Genomic DNA, 21,000 nt, shown 5'->3' with positions numbered 1-21,000 from the left:
GGCAGCTGTGTTGGTGTTAGACGTGCGTCCGGTATCCGCCGTTATTTCACAGGGACTTAGAGAATTTCTTGAGGTAGTGTGTCCCCGGTGCCAAATGACATCTAGGTTCCACTTCTCTAGGCAGGTGATACCGAGAATGTACACAGACGTCAGAAGAAGAGTCACCAGTGTCCTAAAAATTGCAGTTGTACCCAATGTCCACTTAACCACGGACATGTGGAGCAGGGCAGACTAAGGACTATATGACCGTGACAGCCCACTGGGTAGATGTATTGCCTCCCGCAGCAAGAACAGCAGCAGCGGCACCAGTAGCATCATCTCACAAACGCCAACTCGTTCCTAGGCAGGCTACGCTTTGTATCACCGCTTTCCATAAGAGGCACACAGCTGACATCCTCTTACGGAAACTGAGGAACATCATCGCAGATTGGTTTACCCCAATTGGACTCTCCTGGGGATTTGTGATATCTGACAACGCCACCAATATTGTGCGTGCATTACATGTGGGCAAATTCCAGCACGTCCCATGTTTTGCACATACAATGAATTTGGTGGTGCAGAATTTTAAAAAAAAAAAAACGACAGGAGCGTGCAAGAGATGCTGTCGGTGGCCCGAAGAATTGCAGGCCACTTTCGGCATTTAGCCATTGTGTGCCGAAGACTGGAGCACCAGCAAACACTCCTGAACCTGCCCCGCCATCAGCTGAAGCAAGAGGTGGAATTCAACCCTCTATATGCTTCAGAGGGTGGAGGAGCAGCAAAAGGCCATTCAAGCCTATACATCTGCCTACGATATAGGCAAAGGAGGGGGAATGCACCTGACTCAAGCGCAGTGGAGAATGATTTCAACGTTGTGCAAGGTTCTCCAATCCTTTGAACTTGCCACACGTGAAGTCAGTTCAGACACTGCCAGCCTGAGTTAGGTCATTCCCCTCATCAGGCTTTTGCAGAAGCAACTGAAGAGATTGAAGGAGTCGCTAAAACGAAGCGATTCCACTAGGCATGTGGAACTTGTGGATGGAGCCCTTCATTCGCTTAACCAGGATTCACGGGTGGTCAATCTGTTGAAATCGGAGCACTACATTTTGCCCACCGTGCTCGATCCTAGGTTTAAAGCCTACGTTGTATCTCTCTTTCCGGCAGACACAAGTCTGCAGATGTTCAAAGACCTGCTGGTGAGACACTTGTCAAGTCAAGCGGAATGTGACCGGCCAAGAGCTCCTCCCTCATTTTCTACCGTCACTGGAGCTGCGAGGAAAAGGATCAGATTTCCAAAACCACCCGTTGGCGGTGATGCAGGGCAGTCAGGAGCGAAAACTGACATCTGGTCCGGACTGAAGGACCTGCTAACGATTACTGACATGTCGTCTACTGTCACTGCATATGATTCTGTCACCATTGAAAGAATGGTGGAGGATTATATGAGTGACCGCATCCATGTAGGTATGTCAGACAGTCCGTACGTATACTGGCAGGAAAGAGAGGCAATTTGGAGGCCCTTGCACAAACTGGAGGGGGGGCGACTTAGGTAAAATAAAGCCAGTGTGTACTCCGAAAGAGTGTTTAGTGCAGCCGGTCACCTTGTCAGCGATCTGCGTACGAGGTTACTTCCACAAAATGTGGAGAAGATTATGTTCATCAAAATGAATTATAATCAATTCCTCCGTGGAGACATTTACCAGCAATTGCCTCCAGGAAGTACACAGAGACCTGTGATGGTGGATTCCAGTGGGGATGAATTAATAATCTGTGAGGAGGGGGATGTACACGGTGAAAGGGGTAAGGAATCGGAGGATGATGATGAGGTCGACATCTTGCCTCTGTAGAGCCAGTTTGAGCAAGGAGAGATTAATTGCTTCTTTTATTGGTGGGGGCCCAAACCAACCAGTCATTTCAACCACAGTCGTGTGGCAGACCCTGTCGCTGAAATGATGGGTTTGTTAAAGTGTGCATGTCCTGCTTATACAACATAAGGGTGGGTGGGAGGGCCCAAGTACAATTCCATCTTGCACCTCTTTCTTCTTAGTCTTTTTTTTTTTTTTTTTTGTATCTTTGCATCATGTGATGTTTGGGGCCAATTTTTTTAAGTGCCATCCTGTCTGACACTGCAGTGCCACTCCTAGATGGGCCAGGTGTTTGTGCCGCCCACTTGGGTCGCTTAGCTTAGTCATCCAGCGACCTCGGTGCAAATTTTAGGACTAAAAATAATATTGTGAGGTGTTCAGAATAGACTGGAAATTAGTGGAAATTATGGTTATTGAGGTTAATAATACTATAGGATCAAAATTACCTGCAAATTCTATGATTTAAGCTGTTTTTGAGGGGTTTTAAAAAAAAAAAAAAAAAAACACCCGAATCCAAAAAACACCCGAATCCGCCAAAAAATTTTCAGGGAGGTTTTGCCAAAACGCGTCCAAATCCAAAACACTGCCGCGGAACCGAATCCAGAACCAAAACCCGAAAAATTTCCGGTGCACATCTCTGAGACTGGAGGGGGAAGAAGGGGGGTTCAGGGGAAATTTTAGGTAAAATTACTTCATAGAAAGGGTAGAGGACAAGTGGAATAGCCTCCCATCAGAGGTGGTAGAGGCTAAGGGGCCTATTTATCACCATCCGCATCCAGGATGCGGATTACAGGTGATAAAATCGCTGAAACTCGCACTGCGATAATGGATTACATCGCAGGGATGTATCAATTATCGCATGCAGGAACAGGGGCAGAGAAAGCTGGGCAAAAGGGTGCTTATCGCAATGCTGCCCTGGGCTGGCGAGATTATCACAGGGCACGGGGCGGGATGTACTAAAGCAAAAATGCGGTAAAACCCCCGAAAACGGGGGTTTTACCGCATTTTCAAATTTACGAACACCCTACCGCCGCGTTTTCCCTGTCCATGGATGGCGATACCCTATAGAAGCCTATGGGCTTCTTATCGCCGACCGCTGCAACCCGCCGACACCGCCGCAGACGCCGACCCCCCCCCCCCACCCCCCCTACCCTTCCCCGGCTTGCCTTCCTCCAGGCTGCCCTGGACCCGGAAGGTAGTCTCCTCCAACCCCTAGCAACGCAGCCGGACGTCCTTCCGGCTGTAGGGGGGAGGAGGAGGCGCCGGGGGCAGCCTGCTGCTGCTTCCCGACGTCAAGCCAGTGTGGAGACCCCCAGCAGACCACCTAACAGGTATCGCGGGGGCCTCCGTCACCGCATCACAATATTGATCGCATATGTTAGTACATATGCGATGAACATCGCTGCGGTAACCGGCGAGTGGCTGCGATGTATCTTAATACTGCGGTATTTTTTTAAAAAAATGTTTTTTTTTTTTGTTTTTTTTAGTAAATCTGGTCACATCACATTTCCCATTGTAAGTATGAGGAATGCGATGTGGGTTACTAAAAAAAAAGTGAATTAAAGGGTTTGGAGCCGTTTTTCATGAAAACTGCTCCGAATGCCCTTTAATACATTCAGGTCATACTAAAAAAATGTGAAACGGGTGTGAAAACCGAAAACACCCTTTTTCACAATATTTTTGTAAAAATAATGTTAATAAATAGGCTCCAAAGACAGTAGAGCAATTTAAACATGCATGGGATAGACATAATGATATCCTTACAAAGAAATAACGATCAAATAAGGTTTGAGATAAAAAAATATGGTAAAAAAAATAGGGGGCAGACTAGATGGGCCAAGTGGTTCTTATCTGCCTTCAAATTCTATGTTTCTATGTTTAAACTGCAGTGTAAAAATAAAACAGCCAGTATTTACCCTGCACAGAAACAATATAACCCACCCAACTTTGGCCCTCATTCTGAGTTGATCGCTCGCTAGCAGTTTTTAGCAGCAGTGCAAACGCTATGCCGCCGCCCTCTGGGAGTGTATCTTAGCTTAGCAGAAGTGCGAACGAAAGGATCGCAGCGCTGCTACAAAAAAAGATTGTGCAGTTTCTGAGCAGCTCGAGATATACTCCTAGCTAGCGATCACTTCAGTCTGTTTAGTTCCTGTTTTGACGTCACAAACACGCCCTGCGTTCGGCCAGCCACACCTACGTTTCCTCAGCCTGCGTTTGTATCTGACACGCCTGCATTTTTACACACACTCCCCGAAAACGCTCAGTTACCACCCAGAAACACCCACTTCCTGTCAATCACTCAGCGGCCAGCAGTGCGACTGAAAGCGTCGCTAGGCCTTGTGTGAAACTGCATCGGCTTTTGTGAAAGTACGTCGCGCGTGCGCACCATACGCATGCGCAGAAGTGCCGCTTTTTTAACTAATCGCTGCGAACTAAAGCAGCTAGCGATCAACTCGGAATGAGGGCCTATAATTCTCTCTGCACATGTTATATCTGTCCCGTCCTGCAGTGCACATGGTTTTGCCCATGAGAGGAAAATGTTTATTTATTTATTGATTTATTTCTTTATTTATTAACTTTCTGTATGTCCAATCAAATTGCATCCACTCTGCACAGTCCACACATGTCTTCTCATCCTTCCTCCTGACCCTGGTTCATCATTGCTGTATCACCATATCATACAGCCCACCAAGAACCTTTGCAATCTGGTAGACAACTATGCAGTAGATAGCACCTTTCCTTGTGTGTCAATGCCTATTTCCTTAACAGATTGTAAGCTTGCGAGCAGGGTCCTCCTACCTCTGACTGTTTGTTATTTCATTGATATTTCCAATTGTAAAGCGCAACGGAATATACTGCGCTATATAAGAATCTGTAAATAAATAAATGTTTTGTGTCTTTTCAGCTGTACTCTGTCTATCTGGACGGCTTCATCCTTTTCAAGGTCCGCTACAAAGACTTAAATTTTTGGGATGAGCAGGTTGGTACATTATTAGATTTTGTATTAAGCCAGAAAACACTTTGTACCAAACATTCTTTATAAAACTGGCAAAATGTCTACATTTATTCAGGACTAACCATCTTATGGTGTGTACACACGGTGAGATTTTTTCTTACGATTTTGACTATATAGTCAAAATCGTAAGAAAAGTTAGTACAGATCGCAAGGTGAAAGTCACCTTGCAATGCCGATGCACAGTCGGCATCGCAAGAATAGATAGACTGTGCAGGCAAGTCAATTTTGACTATCTCTGTAGAAGAGAGAGTCAAAATTGACACTTAGCCAAAATCGCACATAGTCAGTATTGCAAGCACATACTGAATGTGCTTGCGATACCGACTATGTGCCGACCTAGCCCCTGTCGCATAGTGAGAATCGGGCATAGCCCAAATCTCACCGTGTGTATGGGCAGAGCCGGCCCTAACCAATATGATGCCCTAGGCAAGATTTTGGCTGGTGCTCCCCTAGCACCACCGCTGGTTCCGCCTCTGACCTTACACCTCTTTCCCAGCACCATCACCCCTCACCCATAGCAGTCCTTATTTTGGTGTTTGTCCCCCCTATATTTTAAATAGGAACAGTTCGCACATTTGGCGCACAGCCCAAAAAGGGGTGTGTTTTTGCTAGCAAGGGGCATGGCCACACAATAGTAACCCCAATTCCAATTACGCCACACAGTACTGCAACTTTATTCAAGTTTGATCATGCGATAGTGTCCATAATTCATATTACATCCCACAGTAGTATCACTTTACCTTATAAACATTACTCCTCACAGTAGAGCCCCTTATTCACATTACATCACACTGAATTGCTCCTTATTCACATTACACCACACCCTATTGCTCTTTATTCATATTAGACGACACAGTAGTGCCCTTTCTATACGCAACGCCATATATTAGAGCACCTTATACACATAATGCCACACATTAGTAATGCATTTATACACATTCCACACAGTAATGCCCCTTACACATAATTAATGTCCTTATAAACATAATGCGCCTTACACATTATGACAACCTTTATTAATGCACTTTTACACATAATGTCCCTTACATATATGCCGCACATTATTAATGCCCTTATACACATAATGACACACATAGTGCCCCCTACACATTTGCTGCACATTATTAGTGCCCCTATACACATAATGACACACATACAGTAGTACCCTGTTACACATATGCCGCACATTATTAATGCCCTTATACACATAATGACACACACAGGTGGTCATTCCGAGTTGTTCGCTCGGTAATTTTCTTTGCATCGCAGCGATTTTCTGCTTATTGCGCATGCGCAATGTTCACACTGCGACTGCGCCAAGTAAATTTGCTAAGAAGTTTGGTATTTTACTCACGGCATTACAAGGTTTTTTCTTCGTTCTGGAGATAAGAGTGTGATTGACAGGAAGTGGGTGTTTCTGGGTGGAAACTGGCCGCTTTATGGGTGTGTGTGAAAAAACGCTGCCGTTTCTGGGAAAAACGCGGGAGTGACTGTAGAAACGGAGGAGTGTCTGGGCGAACGCTGGGTGTGTTTGTGACGTCAAACCAGGAACGACAAGCACTGAACTGATCGCACTGGCAGAGTAAGTCTCGAGCTACTCAGAAACTGCACAGAGAAGTCTTTTCGCAATTTTGCTAATCTTTCGTTCGCAATTTTGATAAGCTAAGATTCACTCCCAGTAGGCGGCGGCTTAGCGTGTGCAATGCTGCTAAAAGCAGCTTGCGAGCGAACAACTCGGAATGAGGGCCATAGTGCCCCTTACACATATGCCGCACATTATTAATGCATTTTTACATGACACACACAATGCTCCTTACACATATTCCGAACACTACTGCACAACCAACCCACTCACATGCACACAGCAATCACACTGCCACTAACACTGTGACCTCTACCTCTGCTTGGATACAGATGCATACCTCCCAACATTGAAGTAGAGGAAGGAGGGACATCTTGGCGCGCGTAGCGCGCCCACGACCGAAAAGGGAGCGTGGTCTGTGTATAAGGGGCGTGGCTTCGTGGGAGGGCCCGCGATCGCCAGCCACACCCCCGTTTTCGTCACTGAGGGGGCATGTCCAGCGCTCTGTGAGCTGCTGGCATGCCCCCTCTCCCTCACTGGAATAGACGCTGTGCGCGTGCGCACAGCGTCTATTCAACTCTGCTCTCAACTGAGCAGAGCAGTGCGTGCTCAGGAGCCTCCTAACTGCCCTCCCCCACCACGGGACACTGCGGCCCGCGGGAGGGACAGCGGGACAGACCCAAAAAAACGGGACTGTCCCGCGAAAATCGGGACAGTTGGGAGGTATGCAGATGTGTCCTCACAAATCCTGCCTCAATGCTAACGTTGGGCACCTTTTTTTATGAAAATGAATCGTATTTGCATTGCTATGTGGCTAGGATGCACAAGCAGATTCTGCTGATTAAAATGATATGCAGCATGCCTGTATATTGTGTGAGACTGTGGCTGTATCTGCATATGAAATGCTACACACAGAATATAGGCATCAGGGACGTCTTTTCGTATGGGCTCAATGGGCACTTGCCCAAGGGCCACAGGAGTATAAGGGCCCTAGGCTGATAGCTGAGGGTCCCCTCTTTCCAGGGGTACCAGATTTTTGAAAATCGGCCGTGGGGAACCAGAGATATCGGACTTCAAAGCAGTGGTCCCCATCCAAGCCTGTAAATTGCTCTTCCCAGCCAGATATCTCGGGATCTGTCTGACTTAGAGTTTTTCTGAGAGTATACTCCAAAAGCTGGAACTCTCTCCTTTTATTGGACACTGGCAGCTTTACTCTACTATTGCCAGAACGAGAGATATCAGCATTCAAGCAGCTGGTCCCTGCTCCAGCTCCACACGCCTAATATGCAGTTTTATATTTTTGTTGGTGGATTACTCTGGCTCTTGAACTCTTATCCCCAAGTCCCCAGCACCTCCTGAAAGGGGGGCTCTATAGTGTTGTTTTTTTTTTTTTTTTTTTTATCCAATTCAAAGCTAAGAAATCTATATCCAGGAACTGAAGATATCTGTGGTCAAGCAACCTGCCCTCCCACCAGAAAATGATGAGTATTATTAAGACCACTCCACTATCCACCCCTCACCTACGTATTAAACACCCCCTACGACCCTGAAGTCATGCACCAGGGCTTCTTCATTCAGCCCAATGCCCCCTTCTACAGTTTAGTGTTCTCCCTCCCGCCCCATCTGTGCAGTAAAGGAGTAATTAGCAGAAATTATGGCTCCAGGTCCTACACGCTGAATGGAAGACAAAACACCCCCTAACGCCCGCGGGACATCAAAGCTGCCACTTGTTAGCACCCCCCACCCCTACCACTGGAGGAAGGTAGGGGCCCCAGTGCATTGCTGTGCCCAGGGGCCTACACTGCTGTTAAGACGGCCCTGATAGGCATGCCGCATATCATTTTAATCGGCAGAAGCTGCTGATGCCCCTAGGCATATCAAATGCCCTAGGCAATTGCCTAGTTTGCCTATGCCTATGGCCGGCTCTGTGTATGTGCCTTTCCCAATATGCAGTCTGTAAATGCCAGAGCTTGAGAGAGTTCCTAGATTGTAAGCTTGCGAGCAGGGCCTTCCTATCTCTGTCTGTCTGTTTTTACCCAGTTTTGTTCTATTACTGTTCTAATTGTAAAGTGCAACGGAATATGCTGCGCTATATAAGAAACTGTTAATAAATAAATAAGAATACACACATGGATTGTAACAATGATCATATACTGCAAATCTAAAATACAAGCTTTAGTAGTTTTTATTTAAAGCCGTATCAGTGAAAATAAAAACAATAGTGCACAATAGGCTAAGAAAATGTGAGAATAAAGGGGGTCATTCCGAGTTGATCGATCGCTGCCGATTTTCGCAGCTCAGCGATCAGGTAAAAAGACAGCAAAACTGCGCATGCGTATGCACCGCAATGCGCAGGTGCGTCATACAGGTACAAAGTGGATCGTTGCTGGGCGATGTATTTAACGAAGAATCCATTCGCACAGCCGATCGCAAGGAGATTGACAGGAAGAGGGCGTTTATGGGTGTCAACTGACTGTTTTCCGGGAGTGTTTGGAAAAACGCAGGCGTGTCCAGGCGTTTGCAGGGCGGGTCTCTGACGTCCATTCCGGGACCAGACAGGTTGAAGTGATCGCAAGGGCTGAGTAAGTCCAGAGCTACTTTGAAACTGCAAAAAACTTTTTCGTCCTGCTCGGCTGCACAGGCGATCGCACACTTGCAAAGTGAAAATACACTCCCCCGTGGGCGGCGACTATGCGTTTGCACGGCTGCTAAAAGTAGCTAGCGAGCGATCAACTCGGAATGACCCCCAAAGTTAGAAACGTGAAATAAAAAGTTGTGACTCGCTGTTCTGTCAGCGGGTGCTGTCATAGTGTATTATAGGAATCATAGCTATAGCTTCTCCTTCAATGATTGGCACTTCTTATTTGGGGTAATAAAAATGGGTCTTACATATGTAAGGTATACTAATAGCTCAAATAGGAATAGTATGCCATTAACTGTCCGCACTTTACTGGAGTTTCAGTCAGGTATTATCTTTCAGACTGACTGTCACTATTAATACCGTGCTGTGACAAGGATTAATACCGTCAATTGACAACCGTATAGTGATTCCACCAGATCCAGTATGACATATCATTACGAATAACAAAGCGCCACTTCTGTTACATTAGAATCCCTATACAACTCCCCTGGTTTATCAGATACCTAAAAGTATCTTTACTATGGGGGTCGTTCCGACCCGATCGCTCGCTGCAGTTGTTTGCAGCGCAGCGATCGGGTCGGAACTGTGCATGCGCCGGCCGTGAGCCGTCGTTCCTTAGCGATAACCTCTGCCGATTGACAGGCAAAGGCGGTCGCTGGGCAGGAGGGGGTTTTGGGGACGCGGTCCGGCCAATGTAGGCGTGGCCAGACCGTGCAGGGGGGGCCGCAGCGGCTGCATGACGTCACACGCAGCCGCTGCGACCAGGGGCAGCGACGAGCAACTCTCGGTCAGCTACAGGAGCTGCGCTGGCCGGGAGGTACTCAACAAGTACAAAAGCATCGCCGCTGTGTGATGCTTTTGTACTTGTGTGGGGGGCCGGATAGACATGCGGGGCGGGCTAGCCCTGTTCTGGGTGTCCCCCCGCATGTCTGGGAACATGATCGTAGCCGTGCACAGCTATGATCAACTCGGAATGACCCCCAATGTTCAGTTGCAAACCTCATTTAAGTGGGATCTGCTCAGGTTCCTGGAGGTCGGGATCCCGGTAGTCAAAATACCGACGCCAGAATCCTGACACTGGTCGAAATGCCAGCGGCGGCAACCTGACAAGGAACACAATCCTGGTGCCGAAATCCTGAACTAGCGTGGACCGGTATGCCAAGCAGCCTACTAAGCACTTTGGGGCTTATGTAGAGTTGGATGAAATCGCAGTTGGTGTCTTTATTCTCTTGCAAATTGTATTTAATATTTTAAACTGCACATACACAGCAATAATTCTTGTGCTCTAGGGCATAGTTGCCTACCCTCTCTCATTCTGCAGGAGACTCCCTGAATGGGATCATCAGCGTCATTTCCCTGCATTGGTTATAAGGCATGGCCGCAACTAGGGGGGGGGGGGGGGAGGAAATCTGGCTAAGGGGGCATGGGCCCCGGGTGCAGAATCTGAGAGGGTGCAGAGATGGGTACTCTGCCTCCCCTCCTTCCTCTCAGCCCTAAGGGGGCTACCTTCTGCCGGGTCCAAGAACCCTCACTGTAGGTACCTGCTGGTCCATGGCCGCTCACACACTCCTGTGCATGTGTAAGCAATGTCTGCCCTCAGGCCTGTTATCCAGCGCCCCCCCCTCTCCCGCACGCAGGTCCTCCAGAGGAAGACAGGGCCCTAAGAAGCTACCTACTGCCGGGTCCCAGAACCCCCACTGCAGGTCCCCGCTCCCCAATATTACCATTGTGGACTCCTGGGAAACCAACCCCCCAGCAACTAGAACACTTATGAATGGGGTGGGGATGGTCTTTCACACACTCCTGTGCCTGTGTAAACTATGTCTGCACCCAGCCCTGTTCCTCAGGGCCTGCCCCATCCTGCACGGCGGCTCCACCAGAGGAGGACATTGCGAGAGGAAGTAGCAGCAGCTGATAATTAGTCAGGGCACTGAGGTGAGGTCTCTATACGTCGGGACAGCTGCTGCCTCCCAAAGTATGGTCCTAGGTCCAATTTTCATGCAGGGCTTTGTAGTCCTACAGCAGTTGGCCAGTTGGAGTCCTCCCCCCAGGGTGTGTGATACAGTGATTGCATGACTTATAGCAGGTATGTAACACCAGCCAGTCCTATGGACTCTTCTCTGCAGTCAAGATAACCCACATTGTGTGTCCCCCCTCACCAGAAGGTTGGTACTCCTCCTCTTTAATTGGTTGTAGGACCTGACTGGCATACTGGGCTTTGTATTCCTACAGCAGTTGGATAGTCAGAGTCCCCCACAATACTGTATCTGAGGTGCATGTTAGTTTTCCTGTGTTCCGATCCATTTTCCTAGGGAATGTGTACTGGATGCACCCTGACGATGCTGGTTGTCACTGTGCCAACTGTTTATTAATGTGTTTTTGACATGGTTCCAAAGTGTGGGTGTGTGTGTGTGCGCGCATGGGGGGGGGGGGAGGGCGCGCCAAATTACTGCCTTGCCCCGAATGCCAAAAATCCTAGTTTCGGCCTTGTATAAGGCACAATGATCCCTATGGCTACATGCATTTTAAGTAAGGTTTCTCGTGGCCACTTACAGTATATGGAACCTCTTGTAAAATACAATACATGAACAATTCCTGCAAAATATCAGTCTTTTCTTCAACAAATAGATATTACTAAGATTGGGGATCATTTACATTTGGATGCAAGTCATTTTTATAACACGCCTCTCCGATGTAGCAGTACGTGCCCGCGCATTTAGTTGTTACTTTCACATCTCCCTGAAATGCTTTTTCAAATTTAGGCAAGTATGCTCTAGGGGCCTAATTCAGACCTGATCATACAGTGCATCCGGAAGGTATTCACAGTGCTTCACTTTTTCCGCATTTTGTTATGTTACAGCCTTATTCCAAACTGGAATAAATTCATTTTCTCCCTTAAACTTCTACACACAATACCCCATAATGACAACATGAAAAAAAAAAAATTTTAGATTTTTGCAAATTTATTAAAAATAAAAAACTAAGAAATCACATGTACTTAAGTATTCACAGCCTTTGCCATAAAGCTCAAAATTGAGCTCAGGTGCATCCTGTTTCCACTGATCATCCTTGAGATGTTCCTACAGCTTTATTGGAGTCCACTTGTGGTAAATTCAGTTGATTGGACATGATTTGGAAAGGCACACACCTGTCTATATAAGGTCCCACACCTGTCAGTGCATGTCTGCGCATAAACCAAGCATGAAGTCAAAGGAATTGTCTGTAGACCTCTGTTACAGGATTGTCTCGAGGCACAAATCTGGGGAAGAGTACAGAAAAATATCTGCTGCTTTGAAGGTCCCAATGAGCACAGTGGCCTCCATCATCCGTAAATGGAAGAAGTACGGAACCATCAGGATTCTTTCTCCAATACCATCCCTACAGTGAAGCATGGTGGTGGCAGCATCATGCTGTGGGGATGTATTTCAGCGTCAGGAACTAGGAGACTAGTCAGGATAGAGGGAAAGATGAATGCAGCAATGTACAGAGACATCCTGGATGAAAACCTGCTCCAGAGCGCTCTTGACCTCAGACTGGGGTGACTGTTCATCTTTCAGCTGGACAACGACCCTAAGCACACAGTCAAGATATCAAAGGACTGGCTTCAGGACAACTCTGTGAATGTCCTTGAGTGGCCCAGCCAGAGCCCAGACTTGAATCCGATTGAACATCTCTGGAGAGATCTGAAAATGACTGTGCACCGACGCCTCCCATCCAACCTGATGGAGCTTGAGAGGTGCTTTTTTTTTGCGTTGTCATTATGGGGTATTGTGTGTAGAATTTTGAGGGGAAAAATTAATTTATTCCATTTTGGAATAAGGCTGTAACATAATAAAATGTGGCAAAAGTGAAGCGCTGTGAATACTTTCCGGATGCACTGTAGATGTGCTACATGCGGGAGGAAGCCCAGCACAGGGTAGTCCGCCCCGCATGTCAGGCCCTACCCCACCACACAAGTACAAAAACAATGCACAGTGGCGATGCTTTTGTACTTGAAGAGTAGCTTCCAGCCAGCACTGGCAGGGAGCTACTAGTCGCTGTCCGGGTCGCAGCGGCTGCGTGATGTCACACGCAGCCGCCGCGGCCTGCCCCCCGCATGGTCCGGGCATGACTGTGTTGCCCGGATCGCGCCCCTAAAACGGCGACCAAACTCCTCCGGCCTGCCCCCTCCCGCCCAGCAACCACCTCTGCCTGTCAATCAGGCAGAGGCGATCGCAGGGCTGAGACGGCCATCTCTCTCTCTCTCTCTCTCTCTCTCTCTCTCTCTCTCTCTCTCTCTCTCTCTCTCTCTCTCTCTCTCTCTCTCTCTCTCTCTCTCTCTCTCTCTCTCTCTCTCTCTCTCTCTCTCTCTCTCGTGTTCTCTATTAGTACTTAGGAATTCAATTATGAGCAAAGATTGCAGATTAGCTGTTTCAGTAATGGCAGCCCAATTCAATCCCTTCGCACAGCCGGGCAAAAGTGGAACTCGCCAGCACTATGGGACAGCAAGCACTTTTTGAGCGAGATCCCCACTGCGTACAGATATGCTGGACTAATCCACTGTCGACTAATTAGTGGTGTACGCACCCGTATTCATTTTGGCGGTCGTGATGAATGTTAGGGAGTGTGTATTGCTGGCTTATCATTGGTCTGTACAGTAACAATGTGCATTATCATTAGTCTGACCAGAGGGGGAGGTGGGCAAAGTGTTGCAAGGTTCTTTTTTTATTTACTTCAGTCTCTGGGGCAAGTCTGCTTTCTGCACATTAGGGAGGTCATTCCGAGTTGTTCGCTCGTTATTTTTTTGTCGCAACGGAGCGATTAGTCGCGCATGCGCAATGTCCGCAGTGCGACTGCTCCAAGTAAATTTGCTATGCAGTTAGGAATTTTACTCACGGCATTACGAGGTTTTTTCTTCGTTCTGGTGTTCGTAATGTGATTGACAGGAAGTGGGTGTTTCTGGGTGGAAACTGGCTGTTTTATGGGTGTGTGCGAAAAAACGCTACCATTTCTGGGAAAAACGCGGGAGTGGCTGGAGAAACGGAGGAGTGTCTGGCCGAACGCTGGGTGTGTTTGTGACGTCAAACCAGGAACGAAACTGACTGAACTGATCGCAGATGCGTGTGGAGCTACTCAGAAACTGCTAAGAAGTGTCTATTCGCAATTTTGCTAATCTTTCGTTCGCAATTTTGATAAGCTAAGATTCACTCCCAGTAGGCGGCGGCTTAGCATGTGCAAAGCTGCTAAAAGCAGCTTGCGAGCGAACAACTCTGAATGAGGGCCTAGGTGCATTGTGCACGGGTGCAAACATAATGATGTAATTTCCATCAGCAGCCAGCTTTATTATATAGGTTAATAATAATAATGTCCAGACCTTATTATTTATTGTGTGCTTTAACTTTAACATTCATTACTAGCACTATGAAACCACATGAGCTGTCGTAAACCAGACTCGTATACTATCTACTCACGTGGATGACAGATAGGTAGATGACAGGGTCACTAGAAACTGACTCAGCGTGACACTCAGGTAGGTATTATAGCTTTTCAGTGCCTCAGAGGGTGTCCACTCAGAGAAACTCCTATTGTATGTGTATGTATTTCTTTATTTGTACAGTTCCTCAATCTGTGCTTTAATTCCCATTGTAGATGCACAGAGTATTTGGAAACAGACTGCCGAAATTCCCGCCAAAATATTTCCTGGCAATGACTAAGCCCATGGTTGATAAAAGAAGATTAATGCTGGAGACGTATTTGCAAAAAAGTAATGTATTCTATTTATTGTTTGTGTTGATATAGAAGTCTTCGGGGCATATTTATTATACAAGTTGGCCAGCCCCTAGTCCAGATTTATCAAGCCTTGGAGAGTGATAAGTACCAACCAATGAGATCCTAGCTGTCATTTTTCAAACACATCCTGTAACATGGCAGGTAGGAGCTGATTGGTTAGTACTTTATCACCGTGCAAAGTGGCACCACCTGTCCATTTCAGAGTGGGGGCACACAAAGCATTGGCCCCAGTGTGAGGAGGGGGATGCTGTTGTTACAAGCCACTGGGAATACCTATGAGGGATACAATGCAAGGGCCCAGCCCCCCCCCCCCCCCCCATTTGCCGTCATCCTCTCCCGGCACTGACTGGGGTTCCCTCATAGCCCAGCTCAGACAGGGCCCAGGAGATCCAGTCAAACATGGCAGGTTTGGGGGTCTGTAGATGGTGCTGGCCCCCTCAAGTTGCAGGTATTACTCCTCTACCAGCCACTTGTTCCATGACACGATGATGAATGAGCTGGTCTATGCTGGGGACCAGGTCATGCCCTGGCAGGTGGTGGAAAAGGACACTGAAGGGGGGAATTACAGAGTGCTGCCACCCCCCCCCCCCCCTTGTGTACGTCTGGAAGTGACGGATGGGGTGCACGACCGTGGCCCGCACAACTGAGGGGCCGGCTGGGGGTCAGGGGGAGCGCTGGATGGTCCAGGCAGGAGAGAGATGGGGACAATCATGGCACTGTCTGTTGGACCGAGTTCTGTCACATAGAGCTTCTCAGCGTCCGTTCAAATCTAGCATATGCATAGTATACAATAGTGGTTTAAGAAATAAGATAACAACCTCTCATTGCTTAAATTTATCCTATCCTTGCCTTTCTGCTCCACGGGAGGTTTCTGTCCTCCTTGAGATCACCTTAGGACACCTGCGTTACGGTTTGACAGGTGTATCGCCCCAGTCCAACTACCACCTGCCACTGTTCCCGGAGCGGGTCGCAGTGTACATAATTTATCAAAAAGTGTGATGCGCTCTGCTTTTATTGGTCAAACCAGAAAATAAAAGTTCCAAAAGAGCACTGAAGGGAGCCGCGCTACTGCAGCTGCAATGTGACCATCACTGTTTTGGTGTCCTTTTACAGGGTATTTAAATCACTTTTTTTTTTAATTACTTGAACATTATTTGCTCAACTTCCTGGAGATCTGTATAACATTGTCCCTGAACGAAATACATTAGTTAGGTATAGCCACCGTTGATGGTTTTGCTGCCGATGTCATAGAGTCAAATTTTATATGTATGTATGTATGTGTATATATATATATATATATATATATATATATATATATATATATAATATATTACACTGCTCAAAAAAATAAAGGGAACACTAAAATAACACATCCTAGATCTGAATGAATGAAATATTCTTATTAAATACTTTGTTCTTTACATAGTTGAATGTGCTGACAACAAAATCACACCAAAATTATCAATGGAAATCAAATTTATTAACCCATGGAGGTCTGGATTTGGAGTCACTAAAAATTAAAGTGGAAAAACACACTACAGGCTGATCCAACTTTGATGTAATGTCCTTAAAACAAGTCAAAATGAGGCTCAGTAGTGTGTGTGGCCTCCACGTGCCTATATGACCTCCCTACAGTGCCTGGGCATGCTCCTGATGAGGTGGCGGATGGTCTCCTGAGGGATCTCCTCCCAGACCTGGACTAAAGCATCCGCCAACTCCTGGACAGTCTGTGGTGCAACGTGGCATTGGTGGATGGAGCGAGACATGATGTGCTCAATTGGATTCAGGTCTGGGGAACGGGCGGGCCAGTCCATGGCATCAATGCCTTCATCTTGCAGGAACTGCTGACACACTCCAGCCACATGAGGTCTAGCATTGTCTTGCATTAGGAGGAACCCAGGGCCAACCGCACCACATATGGTCTCACAAGGGGTCTGAGTATCTCATCTCGGTACCTAATGGCAGTCAGGCTACCTCTGGCGAGCACATGGAGGGCTGTGCGGCCCCCAAAGAAATGCCACTCCACACCATTACTGACCCACTGCCAAACCGGTCATGCTGGAGGATGTTGCAGGCAGCAGAATGTTCTCCTTGGCGTCTCTAGACTCTGTCACGTCTGTCACATGTGCTCAGTGAGAACCTGCTTTCATCTGTGAAGAGCACAGGGCGCCAGTGGCAAATTTGCCAATCTTGGTGTTCTCTGGCAAATGCCAAACATCCTGCACGGTGTTGGGCTGTAAGCACAGCCCCCACCTGTGGACGTCGGGCCCTCATACCACCCTCATGGAGTCTGTTTCTGATCGTTTGAGTAGACACATGCACATTTGTGGCTTGCTGGAGATCATTTTGCAGGGCTCTGGCAGTGCTCCTCCTGTTCCTCCTTGCACAAAGGCGGAGGTAGCGGTCCTGCTGCTGGGTTGTTGCCCTCCTACGGCCTCCTCCACTTCTCCTGATGTACTGGCCTGTCTCCTGGTAGCGCCTCCGTGCTCTGGACACTACGCTGACAGACACAGCAAACCTTCTTGCCACAGCTCGCATTGATGTGCCATCCTGGATGAGCTGCACTACCTGAGCCACTTGTGTGGGCTGTAGACTCCGTCTCATGCTACCACTAGAGTGAAAGCTCCGCCAGCTTTCAAAAGTGACCAAAACATCAGCCAGAGAGCGTAGGAGCTGAGAAGTGGTCTGTGGTCACCACCTGCAGAACAACTCCTTTATTGGGGGTGTCTTGCTTATTGCCTATAATTTCCACCTGTTGTCTATTCCATTTGCACAACAGCATGTGAAATTGATTGTCAATCAGTGTTGCTTCCTAAGTGGACAGTTTGATTTCACAGAAGTGTGATTGACTTGGAGTTACATTGTGTTGTTTAAGTGTTCCCTTTATTTTTTTGAGCAGTATGTATGTATGTATGTATGTATGTATGTATGTATGTGTATGTATGTATGTATGTATGTATCTCCGATGAGCGGACGTGGACAGGTGAGTTCCAATAAGGTATTTAAATGTGTGTTTGTGTCTGTTTTAACTGTGATTGTCTGTTGAACCTGACGAAGGGGCTGTGTCCCCGAAAACGTTTACGTTTGATCTGACTACAATACATGTCTTTGCATATATGATAGTCCCTGAGTGCCGTTTATTTTGGATATATATATATATATATATATATATATATATATATATATATATATATATATATATATATATATATATATATATATATATATATATATATAATTTTTTATTTTTTTTTGCCAGCAAAGCAGTAAGTAGAACTTGGCTCCACCCCCCAATGTAACCCTATGAACACCCACCTCCTTCCCTGATTGGCCCGTTTAGTCCCTCCTCCGATGGCGTTAACATTTATGGTGTCCTGCAATCGATCAATCACTGATGTCATCATCAATGATTGGCCCATCAATAACCAACCCTAGCATTAGTGTGTGTTTGCTGATCTTATCATAGGCAGTAACAGGACAGATTACTAATTCCTGGGATTCCCTTCTAGTCTATACCTGTGTTTTAAAATGGCATTTAAAACTGTTGCAATTTCTAGCTATGAAAATGAACGTTCAATACCTTCCTTTGAAGGGTCATGTGATTTGTAGCCAATCCAAACTATGATGTATATTGTTTGCCTATTAAAAGATTGTCCCTTCAAAACATCAGGTAATCTTTCCGGGAATTTGTCGGGTGTGGATTATTAGATCTACACTAAAAAGGTCTACAGCAGTGGTTCTCAAACTGTGTGCCGTGGCTCCCTGGGGTACCTCGGGACACTTGCAGGGGTGCCTTGGATTGGTGGTCCAGGACCAATTAAAATTACTTATGGTCAATGTAATAGTAGTGATGAGCGGGTTCGGTTCCTCGGGATCCGAACTCGCCCGAACTTCACCCTTTTTTGCACGGTTCCGCGCAGACTCTGATCCTCCCGCCTTGCTCGGTTAACCCGAGTGCGCCCGAACGTCATCATCCCGCGGTCGGATTCTCGCGAGATTCGTATTCTATATAAGGAGCCGCGCGTCGCCGCCACTTTTCACTCGTGCATTGGAGATCGTGAGAGGACGTGGCTGGCGTCCTCTCAGTTTCTATTTATTATTATTATTATTAGCAGTTTCTTATATAGCGCAGCATATTCCGTTGCGCTTTACAATTAGAACAACAATGTTCAGTGTGCTGCAAATATCTGTGCTCAGTGTGCTGCAAATATCTACGTTCTCTGCCTGAAAAACGCTCCATATCTGTGCTCAGTGTGCTGCAAATATCTGTGCTCAGTGTGCTAATTGCTTTATTGTGGTGACTGAGGACCAGCAGTATTATATAGTAGGAGGACAGTGCAGAGTTTTGCTGACCAGTGACCACCAGTATTATACGTTCTCTGCCTGAAAAACGCTCCATATCTGTGCTGCATTGTAGTATATAGTAGGAGGACAGTGCATAATTTTGCTGACCACCAGTATATAATATATAGCAGTACGGTACAGTAGGCCACTGCTCTACCTACCTCTGTGTCGTCAAGTATATTATCCATCCATACCTGTGGTGCATTTAAGTTTTGCACAGTATATAGTAGTAGGCCATTGCTATTGATATATTACTGGCATATAATTCCACACATTAAAAAATGGAGAACAAAAATGTGGAGGGTAAAATAGGGAAAGATCAAGATCCACTTCCACCTCGTGCTGAAGCTGCTGCCACTAGTCATGGCCGAGACGATGAAATGCCATCAACGTCGTCTGCCAAGGCCGATGCCCAATGTCATAGTAGAGAGCATGTAAAATCCCAAAAAACAAAAGTTCATTAAAATGACCCAAAAATCTAAATTAAAAGTGTCTGAGGAGAAGCGTAAACTTGCCAATATGCCATTTACGACACAGAGTGGCAAGGAACGGCTGAGGCCCCCTCCTATGTTCCTCATGACTAGTGGGTCAGCTTCATATGAGGATGGAAGCACTCATCCTCCCACTAGAAAAATGAAAAGACTTAAGCTGGCAAAAGCACAGCAAAGAACTGTGCGTTCTTCTAAATCACAAATCCCCAAGGAGAGTCCAATTGTGTTGGTTGCGATGCCTGACCTTCCCAACACTGGACGGGAAGAGGTGGCGCCTTCCACCATTTGCACGCTCCCTGCAAGTGCTGGAAGGAGCACCCGCAGTCCAGTTCCTCATAGTCAAATTGAAGATGTCACTGTTGAAGTACACCAGGATGAGGATATGGGTGTTGCTGGCGCTGGGGAGGAAATTGACAAGGAGGATTCTGATGGTGAGGTGGTTTGTTTAAGTCGGACACCCGGGGAGACACCTGTTGTCCGTGGGACGAATATGGCCATTGACATGCCTGGTCAAAATACAAAAAAAATCACCTCTTCGGTGTGGAATTATTTCAACATAAATGCGGACAACAGGTGTCAAGCCGTGTGTTGCCTTTGTCAAGCTGTAATAAGTAGGGGTAAGGACGTTAACCACCTAGGAACATCCTCCCTTATACGTCACCTGGAGCGCATTCAACAGAAGTCATTGACAAGTTCAAAAACTTTGGGTGACAGCGGAAGCCGTGCACTGACAACTAAATCCCTTCCTCTTGTAACCAAGCTCCTGCAAACCACACCACCAACTCCCTCAGTGTCAATTTCCTCCTTACACAGGAAAGCCAATAGTCCTGCAGGCCATGTCACTGTCAAGTCTGACGAGTCCTCTCCTGCCTGGGATTCCTCCGATGCATCCTTGAGTGTAACGCCTACTGCTGCTGGCGCTGCTGTTGTTGCTGCTGGGAGTCGATCGTCATCCCAGAGGGGAAGTCGGAAGACCACTTGTACTACTTCCAGTAAGCAATTGACTGTCCAACAGTCCTTTGCGAGGAAGATGAAATATCACAGCAGTCATCCTGCTGCAAAGCGGATAACTCAGGTCTTGGCAGCCTGGGCGGTGAGAAACGTGGTTCCGGTATCCACCGTTAATTCACAGGGAACTAGAGAATTGATTGAGGTACTGTGTCCCCGGTACCAAATACCATCTAGGTTCCATTTCTCTAGGCAGGCGATACCGAAAATGTACACAGACGTCAGAAAAAGAGTCACCAGTGTCCTAAAAAATGCAGTTGTACCCAATGTCCACTTAACCACGGACATGTGGACAAGTGGAGCAG

At 47.0% G+C, this 21,000-nt stretch overlaps 1 protein-coding gene across 1 annotated transcript in view; it reads left to right on the top strand.

Moving 5' to 3' along the window:
* Positions 1 to 21,000, top strand: part of SNX31 (sorting nexin 31) — a 231,823-nt gene that overhangs the window by 64,079 nt on the left and 146,744 nt on the right. The window contains exons 2-3 of the mRNA XM_063951353.1: positions 4,750 to 4,824; positions 14,712 to 14,826. Of these exons, the coding sequence (XP_063807423.1) occupies positions 4,750 to 4,824; positions 14,712 to 14,826 (190 nt within the window). The remainder of the gene's footprint in view (positions 1 to 4,749; positions 4,825 to 14,711; positions 14,827 to 21,000) is intronic.

The sequence above is a fragment of the Pseudophryne corroboree genome, chromosome 2, assembly GCF_028390025.1.
Source record: "Pseudophryne corroboree isolate aPseCor3 chromosome 2, aPseCor3.hap2, whole genome shotgun sequence".
In the NCBI taxonomy this organism is placed as follows: domain Eukaryota; kingdom Metazoa; phylum Chordata; class Amphibia; order Anura; family Myobatrachidae; genus Pseudophryne; species Pseudophryne corroboree.
Note: the sequence above shows the minus strand (reverse complement) of the source record. Positions and strands in the feature narration are given on the sequence as shown.